Source organism: Lepisosteus oculatus, chromosome 24 (assembly GCF_040954835.1).
Source record: "Lepisosteus oculatus isolate fLepOcu1 chromosome 24, fLepOcu1.hap2, whole genome shotgun sequence".
NCBI classification, from domain to species: Eukaryota; Metazoa; Chordata; class Actinopteri; order Semionotiformes; family Lepisosteidae; genus Lepisosteus; species Lepisosteus oculatus.
The window spans coordinates 3,317,829-3,333,084 of record NC_090719.1 but is presented as its reverse complement, the minus strand read 5'-3'; the positions used below and the strand labels follow the sequence as shown (position 1 = coordinate 3,333,084).

The following is a 15,256-nucleotide window of genomic DNA, read 5'->3' as shown; positions in this document are numbered from 1 at the left end:
TAGCAGGCTTCAGTTGGCAGGCTTGCTGCCATGGGGTGACAAGTTTGGGGTCATTTTTAAAGGATCTGTGTGTGTGTGTGTTTAAGGGATGGGACTACAGGTATGCTGTAATGCAGCAGGGGGCATCGGTACTGTGCTGCTATTGCCCAGGTGTGAAATTTACTCCTTTAAGAGGGTAGCTGGGTACAGATTGTAGCTTCTCGTCATTGGCTCCTTAGCCAAGCACAGACACCAAATGTCTGAACCTGTGGTTCCCTTTGTGTGGAGCAGGATGACAAGGAATGAGGCAGGTTAAGCAGTACAGAGGTTCCAGGTTGCAAAGCCAAGCCAGAGCCAATACCAGGAATGTGCAGTCAGCTCTTGCACAAACTGTATGTGTGTGTCCTTTCTCTGGCCCGGCCCTGAAACCCGAAGTTGTCTGAAGGTGGCATAGCAGGCCGTATCGAAAACAACTTCCTGAATGAGGCAATTTCAAGAAATCAAATGACTTCAAACCATCTGCCTGGAAGAACCTTTCTTTTTAAGCATTCCTACCTTTCTCATGGCTTGAACTGCATGCGTTTCAGGGTTCTTGATATTTAAAAGAACCCCCGTTTTTTATTTTGTCCTTCAGAGCTAGCAAGCCCGTCTTGTTTTCCTCACGGCTTGAATTCGACACTTGACAACGAATGAAAGGGACAGGTCTGCCTCGAGTTCACAGACTGATCAGCACAGCCCCTTGCTTGCTCATGGTGTGTTTCGGGGACCTGGGGAAAAAAACCAAGCAGCAGAAAAGCGTGTGCTGATGTTCTCTGTAGCACCTGTAAGGTGACGGTACTGAGGCAGGTAGCAGGAGATGTTTTTATGGCAAGGGTATTTGTGCCTTGGGACTAATGTATCAAAAACGCTGTGTCGTAGCTCTGCGCTCAATTTGTTTTGTCCTCCCCCTCCCCCCATTTGAACAGGCAACGTTAAACACGCAACTTCCTCTTGTGGTCCTTAGGAATAACTAAACTTATTTTTTTAAGAGATTTTTGACACACGTGCAGCCTGCCTTGGGTCACTCCCTGTTCCGAGTTTGAACAGTTGGCTACTTTGCCTGCCTTCATAATAACTCTGCAATATACAGTAATCTTCTACTGTGGAGCAGCTGTGTGTGCATATAAATATATATAATTATGTGATATCCAAAGCTGTCCAAGTTCCAAAACATTTTCCCTTCAATAAGATTTGTACATTTTGTGTAAGAACTAATACTTTTTTTCTGAAATGGTGCAGGTCACTGCAATGTGTGATTTTGACAAATATGGAATCTCTTCTCCTTTACGACATCTAATTTATATTTATGATTTAACATAAAGAACTTCGATTAAACATCACCTTTATTTTGCTCTAAGACACAATTGTTTACAAGCCCACCTATTCATATAAGAAATACTAATAGTTGCTTACACTTATATAGCGCTTTCCTGGACACCCCACTCAAAACTGGCTTCATCACTCTGCTCTCCTCCCCCCTGAGAGTTGGTGTGTGGGGAGCGGACTGGCGCATCATCCAGGTGGGGCTGCACACTGGTGGTGGTAGTGGGATCCCCATGACCTGTAAAGCGCTTTGAGTGGGGTGTCCAGAAAAGCGCTATATAAGTGTAAGCAATTATTAATACAGAGCAGTTCCCGGGGAGCATGCAGTGAACACACAACCAAGGAAAAGGCAGCACTTGTCTGTTTTCAGCGCTGAGAAAACACCGGCTGTAAATCCAGCACTAACGCAACAGGCCGTCTGGGAGTCCGTGATCCCATGCAATCACGATGGCGAGCAGCTCATTGCCTTGTGGCATCTTGGGTTCAAAAATAACCACCTGGGGCCGGGAAGCAAAGCTGTCTTTTATTGGCAAGTCTGCGGGGGTGGGGGTGGGATGGTGCCGCTTTCCTGGGGCCCCTAGCAGAACGTGGGGCCCACGCCTTCGCTGAACTTCCTCCAGCGGTAGGGCCGCCCCTCCTCGCCAGCCGGGGGCTTCTCGGGCTGTGCCGGGGCCGGGGGGGACAAGCGGGGCCCCGCGTGTCGGAGGGTGGCCCGGTGGCGCAGTGCCCCCTTCACCGCGGCGTTCGCCTGCAGAGACCGCCACACAGGGAGACAAACAGGAGAGCTCTCAGTAACCCAGGCCTGTCTGCGAGCTCAACCCACCTCGCCGTGGCTGAACTTCCCAGCCTGACCCAAGAAGTACCTGGTCTTCACTTCAGGTGTGTGGACACCTGACCATTTTGGGGGAGGACAACTTCCAATCAAGACCTCAAGCTTTCCAGAAAAGAGGAACAGCTTGCTGCAGAGAGATCTCCCTTTTCGCCAGGTATGCTTGAAATTGAGCCCACAGCAGGTATCCATGAATACAGGGGCTCTCGGTCCTAAGTTGGGGGTCTGCTGCTTCGTGCTCCAGCTGGGCCCTTTCTCAGCCTCAAACTGATCTGCCTGCTGGTTTAGACTTTTTGTTTCTGCACTCTGTCCTTGGTTTCCAAAATCCTCGGTGTAAAAGTGCATTATTTCCAGCCCCGTCAGCACGCCGCCCTTTGGGCAGTCTCGTCTCAACGTGGAGCTTAAGGATCTGCTCCCGTATTTGTGACTAATCGCTAGTCACAGGCTAGACCCCCGGAGGGATGACTCTGCAACAGAGGCCCCCCACGGGGAGTCTGACTTTTCCGTTCTGCTTAATTGCGCGTGCTTACAGCGGAGCTCTCGTTCCTGGAGAAGGACAGTCCTGAACCATCGGCTCTAATTAGCCCGGGGTTCATACCCATTACAAATCTCCCTGAGCTTTTCAAGAGCACTTTAAAATAAAACACCTCAAATAGAAAACGGAAACAAAATTAGCCTGTCCTGAAGTTGGAACAAAAACCAGCGGACACAATCTTTCCCCCCCCGAAGAAGACCTGCTGCCCTAAAGTTATGATCATGCTGTAAACATGTCGACACTGACATGGAGAAATCGACACGCTGTCCGCACCAACGTGTCCTTTCCCAACAGTCTGCACTTCAGCACCTTTCTTGTCCATCCGTTTCCCAACTGCCTGATCCAATTTAGTGGCTCCACATGGGGTGAGGCACACCACCGCAGGGTACAGCCGCAGACACAAACACTCTCAAACCAAGGCCCGTTTTCCCCGAAGGCAAGCGTGGCTGTAGACTAGGGGGGGAGGAAACCCACGCGAAAATGGGGAGAACATGCAACTCCCCCCAGACAGCACCCCAGGTCCGGAATTGAACCCTGGGCACCAGCTTTGTGAGGCAGCAATGTCGACGTGGCACCTCCTGCCACCCTGTTCCAGGTGCGTCTCAAAGTTTAAACAAGCTGCCCCAGAGTATCAGGGCACTGCTTGTCCTGACACTCCCCCCCTCCTCCTGGTTCACGCACCTTTCTAGTGCTGGCGACAATTTCCTGGTACAGGTCCTTCTGCGCCACACAGGGCCGGACCGCGCTCCCGCTGTCCTCAGACTCCTCCCCCGGCTCGGCCTCCGGAGAAGACTTCGGCGGGTTCCTTTCCAGGCTGTGGGGAAAGCGAGAGAAGCCAGAGGACCGTTCGTTCTTTAGACCAGCACGGCGCATTAAGATTAAGATCACTTGCTCGGCCATACACAAGTTTACAAGTTCAATTTCTTGCATGAGGAATTTGTCTTTTCGCAGACCCCAGCTTGCTCTCCATGAGACACACGGGCAGGGAGAGAAGCTGGGGGTCAGAGCGCAGGGTTGGCCATTTATACGGCGCCCCTGGAGCAGTTGGGGTGAAGGGCCTGGCTCAGGGGCCCAACGGAGTAGGATTCCTCTGCCGGCCGCGGGATTCGAACCGGCAACCTCCCAGCCACAGGCGCAGATCCTGAGCCACAGAGCCACCACACCGCCCCGTAGTGGAAAGAGCGATCAAGTTCGGACTGTGTGTGCACAGCCCCCCCCATAGAATCCATGGACTTGCTCCTGTCCTCCCCCAGGTCACCCGGAGATGGAGAAAGGCTTACTCCCCGCAGGGTCCGAGCTCTGTCCGAGCTAGTCTTCCGGAGAGCACCGTGATGGTCCTGGCTGCACACCGACCAGCGCGAGGAGCTCTGGGGCAGGAGGCAAGTGGAGATCTCCGTTCGGGATTCGAACGGCACGCAGGTGCGCCCCACGGAGCCACTTACCGAGGCAGAGAGGCCTGTCTGCTGCTCTCCAGCCGGGCCCTGGCGATTCCCGCAGACTCGCTGGACAGGATGTCAGGGATGGGGCAACAGGGGAAGAGACTCGAGAGCAGGGCCAAGACCTGGGCAACACAAGCTTTCGTGAACCAACGGAAACACACTCCTCACCCACGCCACCCGCTCCTCGGAACTGAAGCCCTGGTTATTACTTTTAATAATAATTGCTTACACTTCTATAGCGCTTTTCTGGACACTCCACTCAAAGTGCTTTACAGGTCATGGGGAATCCCACTACCGCCACCAGTGTGCAGCCCCACATGGATGATGCTCCAGTCCGCTCCCCACACACCAGCTCTCAGCGGGGAGGAGAGCAGAGAGATGGAGCCAGTTCAGAGATGGGGAGAATTGGGAGGCCATGACTGGTAAAGGCCAGGGGGGAAATCTGGCCAGGACACCGAAGTTAACACTCCCACTCGTTTCGAGAAACGCCCTGCGATTTTTTAATGAGCACAGAGAGTCAGGACCTTGGTTTGACGTCTCATCCAAAGGACGGCGCCTTTTTACAAGATAGTGTCCCTCTCACTGCACTGGGGCATTAGAATCCACATAGACGTGAGCGCCCCCTACTGGCCCCACTAACACTTTCTCCAGCAGCAGCCTTAGTTTTTCCCAGGAGGTCTCTCATCCAGGTACTGGCCAGGCTCACACCTGCTGAGCTCCAGTGGGGCTGCCAGCTGTGAAATGCAGGGTGATTTGGCTGCTGGCTGTAAAAGAGTTAATGAACGAGGGCAGCATAGCAGAATGGGTCAGTCTCTCGACCCATGGCTGACAGGTTGTGGGTTCAAGTCTTCACTGCAGACACAGCTATTGTACCTGGAGTGAGAGCTTTACCCCAGTATCTCCTGTCCACCCAGCTGTATAAGTGGAGACCAGATAGAGGGAGGCACGCACTCTCTAGTTCACTTATTCCTACAGAACACAGGATGAGCGCAGCCACAATGAGCTGCTGTGGCTCAAATATGAAGATTACCTAACAAGTCAGCGGACAGCGTTTATTCGAGAGAGATGCCACAAAGTCCTGATGAAGTGCCCAATTTTTCCAATATTATTTTGATGTTCTCAAGAGCATCTGCTGGATGACGCAGGAGACCCCCAAGAACCCCTGTTCACGTCCATCTTACTAAGTGTATATTGAGCTCTTTCTAGAACAGCTCTAAAGCTGCCTGCAATTAATGGGGGACTGTTTTACAAGCACATGCCTGGTTTCAGATTAGTGCCCTACAGCTGGGCATGCTTACATGCTGGGTGAGACAAATCATAAATTGAGTCATACTTTAATTTCCCTGCATTGCGGTCTCTTTAGCACTGGGACACTTGACTCAGTCCCGGACATGGGGTGCTGCCTGTGTGGAGTTTGTATGTTCTCCCTATGTTCATGAGACGTAAAACCGAGGTCCTGACTCTCTGTGGTCATTAAAAATCCCAGGGCGTTTCTCGAAAAGAGTAGGGGGTGTAACCCCGGCGTCCTGGCCAAATTTCCCATTGGGATCTGGGAGTTACTGTCCATCTGTCTTTTTCATAAGGGATCCAGCTTCAGCCACCAGACTAGGGAGGTAGCTCCATACTCCCACAACTCTCTGTGTACAGAAGAGCTGCACCTATTCTTTCTGGAATATTCCTAAAGTTGATTTCCCCCTTCCACAAAGAAAAGAGAAGTCTGAGCAGAGCATCCCATCCTAAGATTTCACGAGTGCTGGGTTTTAAGCTGGGGCTCCGCAGGCTTGCCTGGTCGTTGCTGGGGTCCAGCAGGAGGGAGGTGATGGCGTCCTCTTTCGCCCCTTCCTCGTCCCCCAGCCTCAGACGAGCCTTCCCTCGGTTCTCGAAGTACTGGGACACTCCGGGGTTGTACCGGATAGCGAGCGAAAATCTGTCCGCCACTGGCTGGTCCTTTCTGGAAAAAAACCACAGAGACCAGAGAAAATCTGAGAAACTGCAGTGACAGCATCTTCCAGCAGAGGGGGCTATGTCCTACATGATGTAGAACTGGACCCAGCTCCTGGATAACTGCAATCACGTTAGCCCAAGAGATAAACCATCCACCAACTGCTTTTAAAGATTATGGATACTTGTGAGTTATCATTCCAGGAAGCAGATATTTAAAGGAACTCTTAACAGATCCTTGATGGCAGAAGGGTCCTCTGATTGTGTTCCAAATGATCTCTAAATCCTTTACTATAACACATGACCTGTACAAGTGACCGTGCCAGAGCTCAGAAACTGATGGTTGCCCAAACAGACTGCTGGCCCGGAGCTCTTCAGGATCAGGACAGAAAACCCCATCTCTGGAAGCAAGAGATCTGCCTCTGTCTTATCCCCACTGTCTGAAGGGGGGGGGTCGGCTTGCCTGTCCTGGTACTCCAGCAGTCCCAGCGAGTTGTGCACCAGGGCCAGGCGGTTCCACACAGCCCGGTCCTCTGGGTCCATCTCCTCAGCCTGCTGGTAGTCCGCCAAGGCAAACGTCCACTCCCCCTGCTTGAAGAAGCAGTCTGCCGGGAGAGGGGACATCACACTGAGGGCCACCGTCCCTAAAACAGCCCCAGCCGAACCCTGCGCGTAATCCTTTAAATTGATAATAATAATAATAATTGCTTACACTTATTTAGCGCTTTTCTGGACACTCCACTCAAAGCGCTTTACAGGTAATGGGGAATCCCACTACCACCACCAGTGCGCAGCCCCACCTGGATGATGCGACGGCAGCCATAGTGCGCCAGAACGCTCACCACACATCAGCTATCAGTGGGGAGGAGAGCATAGTAATGTAGCCAATTCATAGAGGGGGATTATTAGGAGGCCATGATTGGTAAGGGCCAATGGGGAAATTTGGCCAGGACGCCGGGGTTACACCCCTACTCTTTTCGAGAAACACCCTGGGATTTTTAATGACCACAGAGAGTCAGGACCTCGGTTTTACGTCTCATCCGAAGGACGGCGCCTGTTTTACAGTATCGTGTCCCCGTCACTATACTGGGGCATTAGGACCCACATGGACCGCAGGGTGAGCGCCCCCTGCTGGCCCCACTAACACCTCTTCCAGCAGCAACCTTAGTTTTTCCCAGGAGGTCTCCCATCCAGGTCCTGACCAGGCTCACACCTGCTTAGCTTCAGTGGGGCTGCCAGTTGTGAGTTGCAGGGTGATATGGCTGCAGATCGATCTCACGCTCTTGAAATCGCCCCCAAGCAGACCCCTCGCATACAATTATCATTCTAGTTTAGCAGCGCTCTTTTTATATTTCGGGGCTCAGACAGAATCGGCATTGCTGAGGGCCTTTCAAACCACAGTCAAGTCAAAGGGACACAGTAACTCATAAAACCTGCAATTTACATCACAAAACAGACTCAATTTCCAGGTGTGTGCAGCGCCATATTGTGCGATTCAGAACGAGGCAACACGGCCGGTGATGTGTCGCTGCCCTATTGCACAGGCTAGTGAATACATAATCCATAATCCAATGCAAAAATTGCTCTAGACTTCAAGGCAGTTTTGTCGATAAATGGAACGTACTCATCAACTCTGCATGCAGATCAGGTTGGGACAGTTCTGCAGGGAAATGTCTGCTGCACAACCTGTACTTATTTGCTCGTACATCACAGGGACTAGCGAGCCGGAAGGGCCACATCGCATTGTCACTACAACACAACGTTCACGAGTGTGTGAGCGCGCGATTCGAAATGTGTCGATTCTCTCCATACCGGCAATGAATTTATTTTGTTACAGAGATTTAATAACCCGTCGGAGAATTTGGGAATTTGGGACTGCAGTTTCCCTTCAAATATATTAATATCACGTATAAATATTTCAGTGTGTCGTTTAGGGATCGCAGTCAGGGGAATTTGGTCCGGCAACGAGCTCCTCTACTCCTCCGCCGGCTTCCTTCCTCCCTTACCCCCTCGGTTGATGTACAGGCCCTTCTCCCGTTTCTCCTCCTCGATGGCCTTGCTCAGCAGCAGCTCGGCCTCCTGGTAGAAGCGCCGGGAGAAGCAGTGGACGGCGAAGTCGTTGTAGGTCAGCGCCAGCTGCCTGCGGGCCTCGGCCTGCTCCCCCCCGCCGCGCCCCAGCACCTCGATCAGGTCGTCGATGGCGGCGTTGAAGTCCCGTCGTCTCCGGTGCAGCGTCGCCCTGGCACAAACACCACAGCGGCCTACAGAACCCGGGAGAGACTGCAGCCCTTCCTGACGCGCAGACACCGGGGCAGCAGTGAGTCGCTTTATCACGCCAGCCAGATCACCCTGCGGCAGCCCCGCTGGAGCTCAGCAGGTGTGAGCCTGGCCAGTACCTGGATGGCAGAGCTCCTGGAAAAAACTGAGGTTGCTGCTGGAAGAGGTGTGAGTGGGGCCAGTAGGGGGCGCTCACCCTGCGGTCTGTGTGACTCCCAGTATGGTGACGGGGACACTATACTGTAAAAAAGGCGCCGTCCTTCGAAGGAGACGTAAAACCGAGGTCCTGACTCTCTGTGGTCATTAAAAATCCCAGGGTGTTTCTCGAAATGAGTAGGGGTGGCGTCCTGGCCCAATTTCCCCCCTGGTCTTTCCCCAGTCATGGCCTCCTAATAATCCCCATCTCTGAACTGGCTCCATCACTCTGCTCCCCACTGAGAGCTGGTGTGTGGGGAGTGTACTGGCTGCCGTCGCATCATCCAGGTAGGGGTGGGGGGTGGGGGGGTTACTCATTGGTGGCGCAAGTGGGATTTCCCATTACCTGTAAAGCACTTTGAGCGCTTTATATCATAAGTGTAAGGAATTATTATTAGAATTATTATTATTATCATATGGGCAGTGGAAGGAAACGGGTGGGGCTCTCCTACCTGAAGAGGTAGTAGTGGCTCTGCTCTGGGTCGTGCTCCACGGCTGTGTTGATCTTCTGCAGGGCCTCCCGGAGCTGCCCCCCCACTGCCCGGGACACGGCACGCTCCCGAGCCCCCTCCGCCACCCCCCGCAGCTCCGACAGCAGGCGCCGGGCCTCCTGGAACTCCGGCGCCACCGCCAGGGCGGCCTTGACGTCGCGGTAGCACAGGGTCGCCTGGGAGAAAGAGGCAGAGCTCAGCGCCTCGGAATGACTGTGGAGGCCACTGCCGTAAGGCGGGGGGGGGTGGGGGGGTCGCCGACCTGGCTGAAGTGCCTGTGCAGTCTGGCCCTCAGGACGAAGAGGTCGGGGTTGCTGGCATCCGTCTCCAGCCAGCTGCTCGCCAGTCGCAGGCAGTCTCCGTGCTGGCCCAGAGCCGCCAGGCAGGCCAGACTGCAAGACAAGGAACGCGCCGCGAGCATGCCATGGGCCGCAGGATCAAAACCCAGAGGGCCACCAGGCCTGGACCGGGTATCGGGGTAAGAGACATCTTAATGTGACCCCCCAGAGGTGTCCTGACGTTTTCGGGGTTGTTTTTCCCCATTGAAAAAAACAACAACAACAGAATTGTATTTCCCGAGGCATCCTGCCTGACCGCCACATCCCAGAGTGCTTTGCAGGTTCCCATCTTCCTTCAGAGGCAGATACAACCAAACTCGTTGGCTTCAAAAAAGCCACCAAAATTATGTCTGACCCCACTCACCCCAGTCATAACTTGTTTGTTCCCCTACCATCTGGCAGAAGGTTCCGGTCACTCCAGTCGCACACAGCTAGACTCCAAAATAGCTTCTTCCCCAGAGCTGTCAGGTTGGTGACGCCCCCACTCCCTCCCACCATATTATGATCTCTCCTAATGTCTTCCTGTACCCACAACGACTGTACTCCTACACCACTACACACACGTAAGCCGAAATTGTACTGTCCCCTCGATAGCCCAGTAAAACTGTAACAGGCATAATAATATTGAATATTTATTAATTAACCATACTATTTTTAACCATACTATTTTTGCACTGTTCCAAGAATTACCTTGCACTGTTTTTGTCCTGTTATATTTTCTCTGTTGCGGAATTTTGCACAGTTTTGATTACTTGATTACATGTTATTTATGTTATGTTATCACACGTTACTGTTATTGCTATTGTGGAACTGTCTGTTGTGTTATCTTCTGTCCTATTTATATACTGCACCTGAGTGACTAGTGAGAAACACTTTTCATTATACCATGCACCTGTGTAAGTTGAATGACAATAAAGTTGAATTGAATTGAATTCATCTGTTCATTAAAGCCTTTCTGCACTTTTACGCAATACCGCGTCCAAATTACAGCCGATACCATCTAAAAAGAGGAGGGCAGGGAACAAATGTATACCTTTCGACTTAGAAATCAAAATCAGTGAATAAATAGATGTTTTGGTGTTTTTTTCCACATGAACACTAGAAGTTGTGCCCACCTCCTTACCCGATCCTTGCATCAGTTCAGTCTCTGGATTCCTAAGCCTGTCCTGTAAGGCATACTGACCTCCTCATGTGATAAGACCTGTTGTCCGGTATCAGCTCAGAAGCCTTGGCGAAAGACTCCAGGGCGTCCAGGTACAATCCCTGGTCAAACAAACACTGGCCCTGTGAGGACAGCGATAGCAGACACATCAGAAAATGAAAAGTGGCGCGGAGTGGGGCAACTGCTGAAGTTCTCCGCCTTGCCCAATCAAAATTAAGCTTTGTATTTGCAGAGCCATTTCGGCCATTTTTCCGGCAAGATCCTGATTTATCCTGGAATTGTAGATGCAAAAGACTAGCAAAAGAAGCGCGAGCTCAATGCTTTGTGGTCTTGCAGTTGGATGTCTGCAAAAGCCGCAGCGAAAGAGATCAGCAGTTCCGGGCGACACGAACTCCATCACGCCTGCCGCCGCGCCGGACATTTCCCTGGGCTGCGAGGCTCCGGCTGCAGCCCCAGTTTGACCGGCTGGAGGAACTGAACCTCTTCGGTCCTGAGCGGAGAAGACCTGGGGGTCCGCCCGATCCGAGTGTTTAAAATCCCGTCGGCCCGGCCGATTTCTTCGAAACGAACAGTGGGGCGCAACCCAGGGGGCATCGGGCGCGAACTTCGTGGAAGCGCGTTTAAACGTGAGAACGATTCCGATAAGGATGGCTGGGTTTCCGCACCGAAACCCTGGCTTCCTTCAACAAATGGTTAAACAAGATCCTTGGAGAGAGATAAGAAGCCATATATAATTTCTTGCATTAGGAATTTGTCTTTTTTCGCAGACCCCAGCTTGCTCTCCATGAGACACACAGACAGGGAGAGAAGCTGGGGGTCAGAGCGCAGGGTCAGCCATTTATACGGCACCCCTGGAGCAGCTGGGGTTAAGGGCCTTGCTCAGGGGCCCAACGGAGTAGGATTCCACTCCTCCACCCAACTACTACCTGCCAAATGAATCTAGATGGGGCAACTGGCCTCCTCTCATTTGTAACTGTTCTTAAGTCCCCCTCCCCCAGGTGCACAGCGCCCTGCCTCACCTGCAGGTAGAAGATGAAGCCCAGGCGGCAGCGAAAGGCCTCAGACTCTGGCTGCAAGGACCAGGCCCTGCGGTAGTTGAGGGCGGCAGACTGGAAGTCGCACAGCTGCAGGTAGGACTCCGCTCTGCACACGAACAGCCGGGCCTGCGGCGGGGCAACAGCACAGTCAAGGAGGGGGATAACCCGCCTGCGACTCACACACTCCATACACCCCACCCGACTGCTCTGCGCCACCTGGAAACGCCCAAGTAATAGCGGGAGGTTGCCTTCGATAAAAGCATCTCCGACTAGGCACCAGGTCCACGAGTGAACCCTCAATATGTTCAATCAGTTGAAGGAGGGCTCAATGCATTTCTGCTTCACAAGTCTGCGCAGACACAAGGCAAAGTAAATGCAATCTTGATCCCACACTCAGGAGCCAGCTTTTCTGACTGTTATTTTTAGGGTTTAGTGGACCTGTCGTTTAACAACCTATCACAATCAAAATCGGACACATAAGTGACACTTGCGCATTGGGAGAAGACGTCCCCCCCCCCAATTCAGAAACGGACAGAACTGTAACTCAGAAAACAAGCCCATCCACAAGAAAACCACAAACCCCACTGTCTGCGTCCGCCACACTTCTGTCCGTTTACCTGCTCCGGCTGCAGGCTGATGGCTTTCGAGAAGCAGGTCACAGCCTGAGCCCACTGGGCTCCGGACATGGCCTCCAACCCCCTGTCGTAGCTGTGGCACAAGACACTGAGGTTAACAGCTTTACAACACATTGACATTCCTTGAAGATCTAAGTGCTTTCTCTTCAATCTGTCCTACTTGATATTGGGTCCTCCTTGAATTGATTCACTCTGCGCTCTCCTGTTTTCCTGTGGAAAAGGAGCATAGTGAGCTCACTTTTAGTGAGCAAATGCCAGGCTCCCCCACTGTTCATGGGACTCAGGATCAACACTGCTACAAACAAAGGGTAACCGTTGGGGGTGTTTGTTCCAGACTATCACAAGCCTTTGTGTACAGAATCACATCATGTTCTCAGTTTTAAGCACATGTCTCTTTATTCTCCACTTACAATATAATAATGATCATAATCCTTCTTATATAGTGAGTGGCTTTTCTGGACACTCCACTCAAAGCGCTTTACAGGTAATGGGGATCCCACTACCGCCACCAATGTGCAGCCCCCCACCTGGGTGATGCGCCAATCCGCTCCCCACACACCAGCTCTCAGTGGGGAGGAGATGAGGATTATTAGCAGGCCATGATTGATAAAGATCAATGGGAAATTTGGCCAGGACACCAGAGTAAGACCCCTACACTTTTCGAGAAACGCCCTGGGATTTTAATGACCACAGAGAGTCCCGGACCTCGGTTTTCTTTTATCTGAATGACAGCGCCTTTTTACAGTATTGTGTCCCCGTCACTATACTGGGGCATTAGGGGAGCTGGACTCACTGCTCCGCGGCTCTCCGCCGGATGATGGAGTCTCCGTGCAGCTCCGGGCGCTCTCGCCTGCTCTCCGGCGGGTCGAACAGCCGGCTGGAGGTGAAGATCCACCTCAGAGACCTCACCCGGGCCTCTCGCAGCTTCTCCTCCGTGACGGCGGTGGGGAACAGGCTGCCTGCGCGAACTTCCTGCGGGCGGGCGGGCGGACAGACACCCGCAAACCCCTGACGTCAGGGGATCACTGCTCTTTGTAGCTCGCATTACAAGTAATTACACCACAAATTCCTCGGGCTGACCACCGAATCGCGATAGGCTTAAGAATAATTGCTTACACTTATATAGCGCTTTACAGGTAATGGGGATCCCCTCCACCACCACCAGTGTGCAGCCCCACCTGGATGATGCGCCGGCAGCCAGACTGCACCAGTACGCTCCATCATAATGCAATGAAGGACGTTTAATGCATTGAAAACGTTTTTCAACTACTTTTAACACTCGGAATACTTTGTTAGCCCCGTAATAAAAATCATCTGCACTTTAAGATAGTAGGTGCTTACGTGTCGCCCAGATCAGATGTCCCCGTTGTTGTTGGTTTTTACCTTTTCGACTCAATCGGAATTGGTGTCTTAATTTGTTTTTTTTGTTTTTTTTGCCTGTGCTTAGTCATTTTGTTCCCTACCAGCGCCCGTTAAGAGTAGTCTACTTTTATTTTTACAGATCGCCAAGCTTGCGCGTCTCGGAAAACAAGCGCAAACCGCTTCTAACTTTTCCGATTTCCTTCTTCAGGAACAAGTTTTACTTTCCCTGCTTCATCGGTACTGGGCGGTTTACCTCTTGAATTGTATCGGAGGTCTCGGTCGTCCCTTCTCTAGCTTTGAGATCCATCGTCCCGCAAGCTCGGTCCTGAGAATGATTTCCTTCGTTAATTAAAACGGCTGAATTATTTTCGTTCGCCCAATTACACGTGTTAGCCAACGCTCAGATATTTAGAGATTCTTGAACAAAAAAAAAATCTGCACCATCGTCAGACCGACTGCAGGCGAGTCAGACACAAATGACGCGTCGACTCCGGTAATACGTCCGTTTGGCACCTGCAGCCTATGACGGTGATAACGATGTAGAAAACGCGAAATTCAGATTCAGCTCGGCAGGATCCCCTTCATCTTTAGCCCTCCACGCAAAACTACAAGCACGAAAGGAGATGGGGGGTCATCGCTTGAGCCTCAGCCCACGGGCAAACTTTCCTGTCACCAAGGAGACCGGGTCCAAGAGCGGACTTTACTGTGTGTCCGCACTGCCTCTAGCGTTCACGACCCCGTAGTGCAGGCCTGTGAAGCATTGCTCTGTATACGCGTATTATTATTATTATTATTATTATTATTATTATTATTCGTATTATTAATAATAATAATAATAATAATAATGAGTAGTTCAGGTGGGTAGCTGCGTCAGCATGCGTAGGCTACAAAGGAACCAGTAATTCAATTCAACTTTATTTGTCATTATTCTTATACGGGTGCATAGTAGAGTGAAAAGTGGTTCTCATTAGTCTCTCAGGTGCAGTATATAAATAGAACAGCAGACAAGACAATAGCCAGAAATACAATAACAATAACAGGTTTATTCCATGCTGAAAAAGAGAAGAAGGAAATTATTATTATCATCAATAATAATAATGACGATGATGATAATATATGAGCAAAGTCTGGGATTAATTATTAACTAATCTTAATAGTATACATACAATTGTTCATGCATAATTAAGAACTAAAGCTAAAACAGAACTAGACCCCCAGGCACGAAAAATACATCCGTAAAACTTTTGCCGGATCTAAACTATTCCAGGCGCTACATTTCTGTAGCTTTAATAAACATTTCTTTGGTGTTTTACTTCCACCAATAGTCGATTCCAGTTTTGCTTTTCAATATTTCCGTATTTCGTTGTAACAAAAAACAATGGAGTCAAAGGCATATTTAAAAATGTTTTATTAATGATCAAGAGAAATGCCACTTGACTCAATACTGCGTGCGTGTACCAAAACCCAGTGAAAGTCAAGACTCTAAGCATCCAGCGTAACTTTGCCTTCTGTGCTGTTCGTAGAAACAGGCAGGGGTCTTTGATGTGTTATTTCTAAATTAACCCACCAAATATGTAGACGTACGGCAACGTATTAACCTTTAGTTCTGCAGTCAGGGATTTGAAACAGACGACCACCGGGTTTCCTAAATACACCGGGTGCTAAGAAATAAAT

The 15,256-nt window shown here is 51.0% G+C and overlaps 1 protein-coding gene across 1 annotated transcript; it reads right to left on the bottom strand.

Moving 5' to 3' along the window:
• Positions 1-1,359: 1,359 nt before the first annotated feature.
• Positions 1,360-14,260, bottom strand: LOC102682261 (tetratricopeptide repeat protein 16). Its single transcript, XM_069183397.1, has 13 exons — positions 13,836-14,260; positions 13,014-13,192; positions 12,203-12,293; positions 11,568-11,711; positions 10,570-10,670; positions 9,311-9,440; positions 9,010-9,224; positions 8,092-8,324; positions 6,549-6,690; positions 5,930-6,095; positions 4,148-4,266; positions 3,387-3,519; positions 1,360-2,089 (listed from the first exon to the last, which is right to left on the bottom strand). The coding sequence occupies exons 1-13, from the start codon at positions 13,887-13,889 to the stop codon at positions 1,919-1,921; spliced, it is 1,878 nt and encodes a 625-aa protein (XP_069039498.1). The 5' UTR covers positions 13,890-14,260; the 3' UTR covers positions 1,360-1,918.
• Positions 14,261-15,256: the final 996 nt, after the last annotated feature.

Coding starts and splice junctions, on each gene's coding strand:
- LOC102682261 (XM_069183397.1), bottom strand. CDS start 13,889: ATGGATCTCAAAGCTAGAGAAGGGACGACCGAGACCTCCGATACAATT. Junction 6,691..8,091: donor CCTGTACATCAACCGAGGGG/GTAAGGGAGGAA, acceptor CTCTCCCGGCAG/ACTGCTTCTTCAAGCAGGGG. Junction 2,090..3,386: donor TTGTCGCCAGCACTAGAAAG/GTGCGTGAACCA, acceptor CGGTCTCTGCAG/GCGAACGCCGCGGTGAAGGG.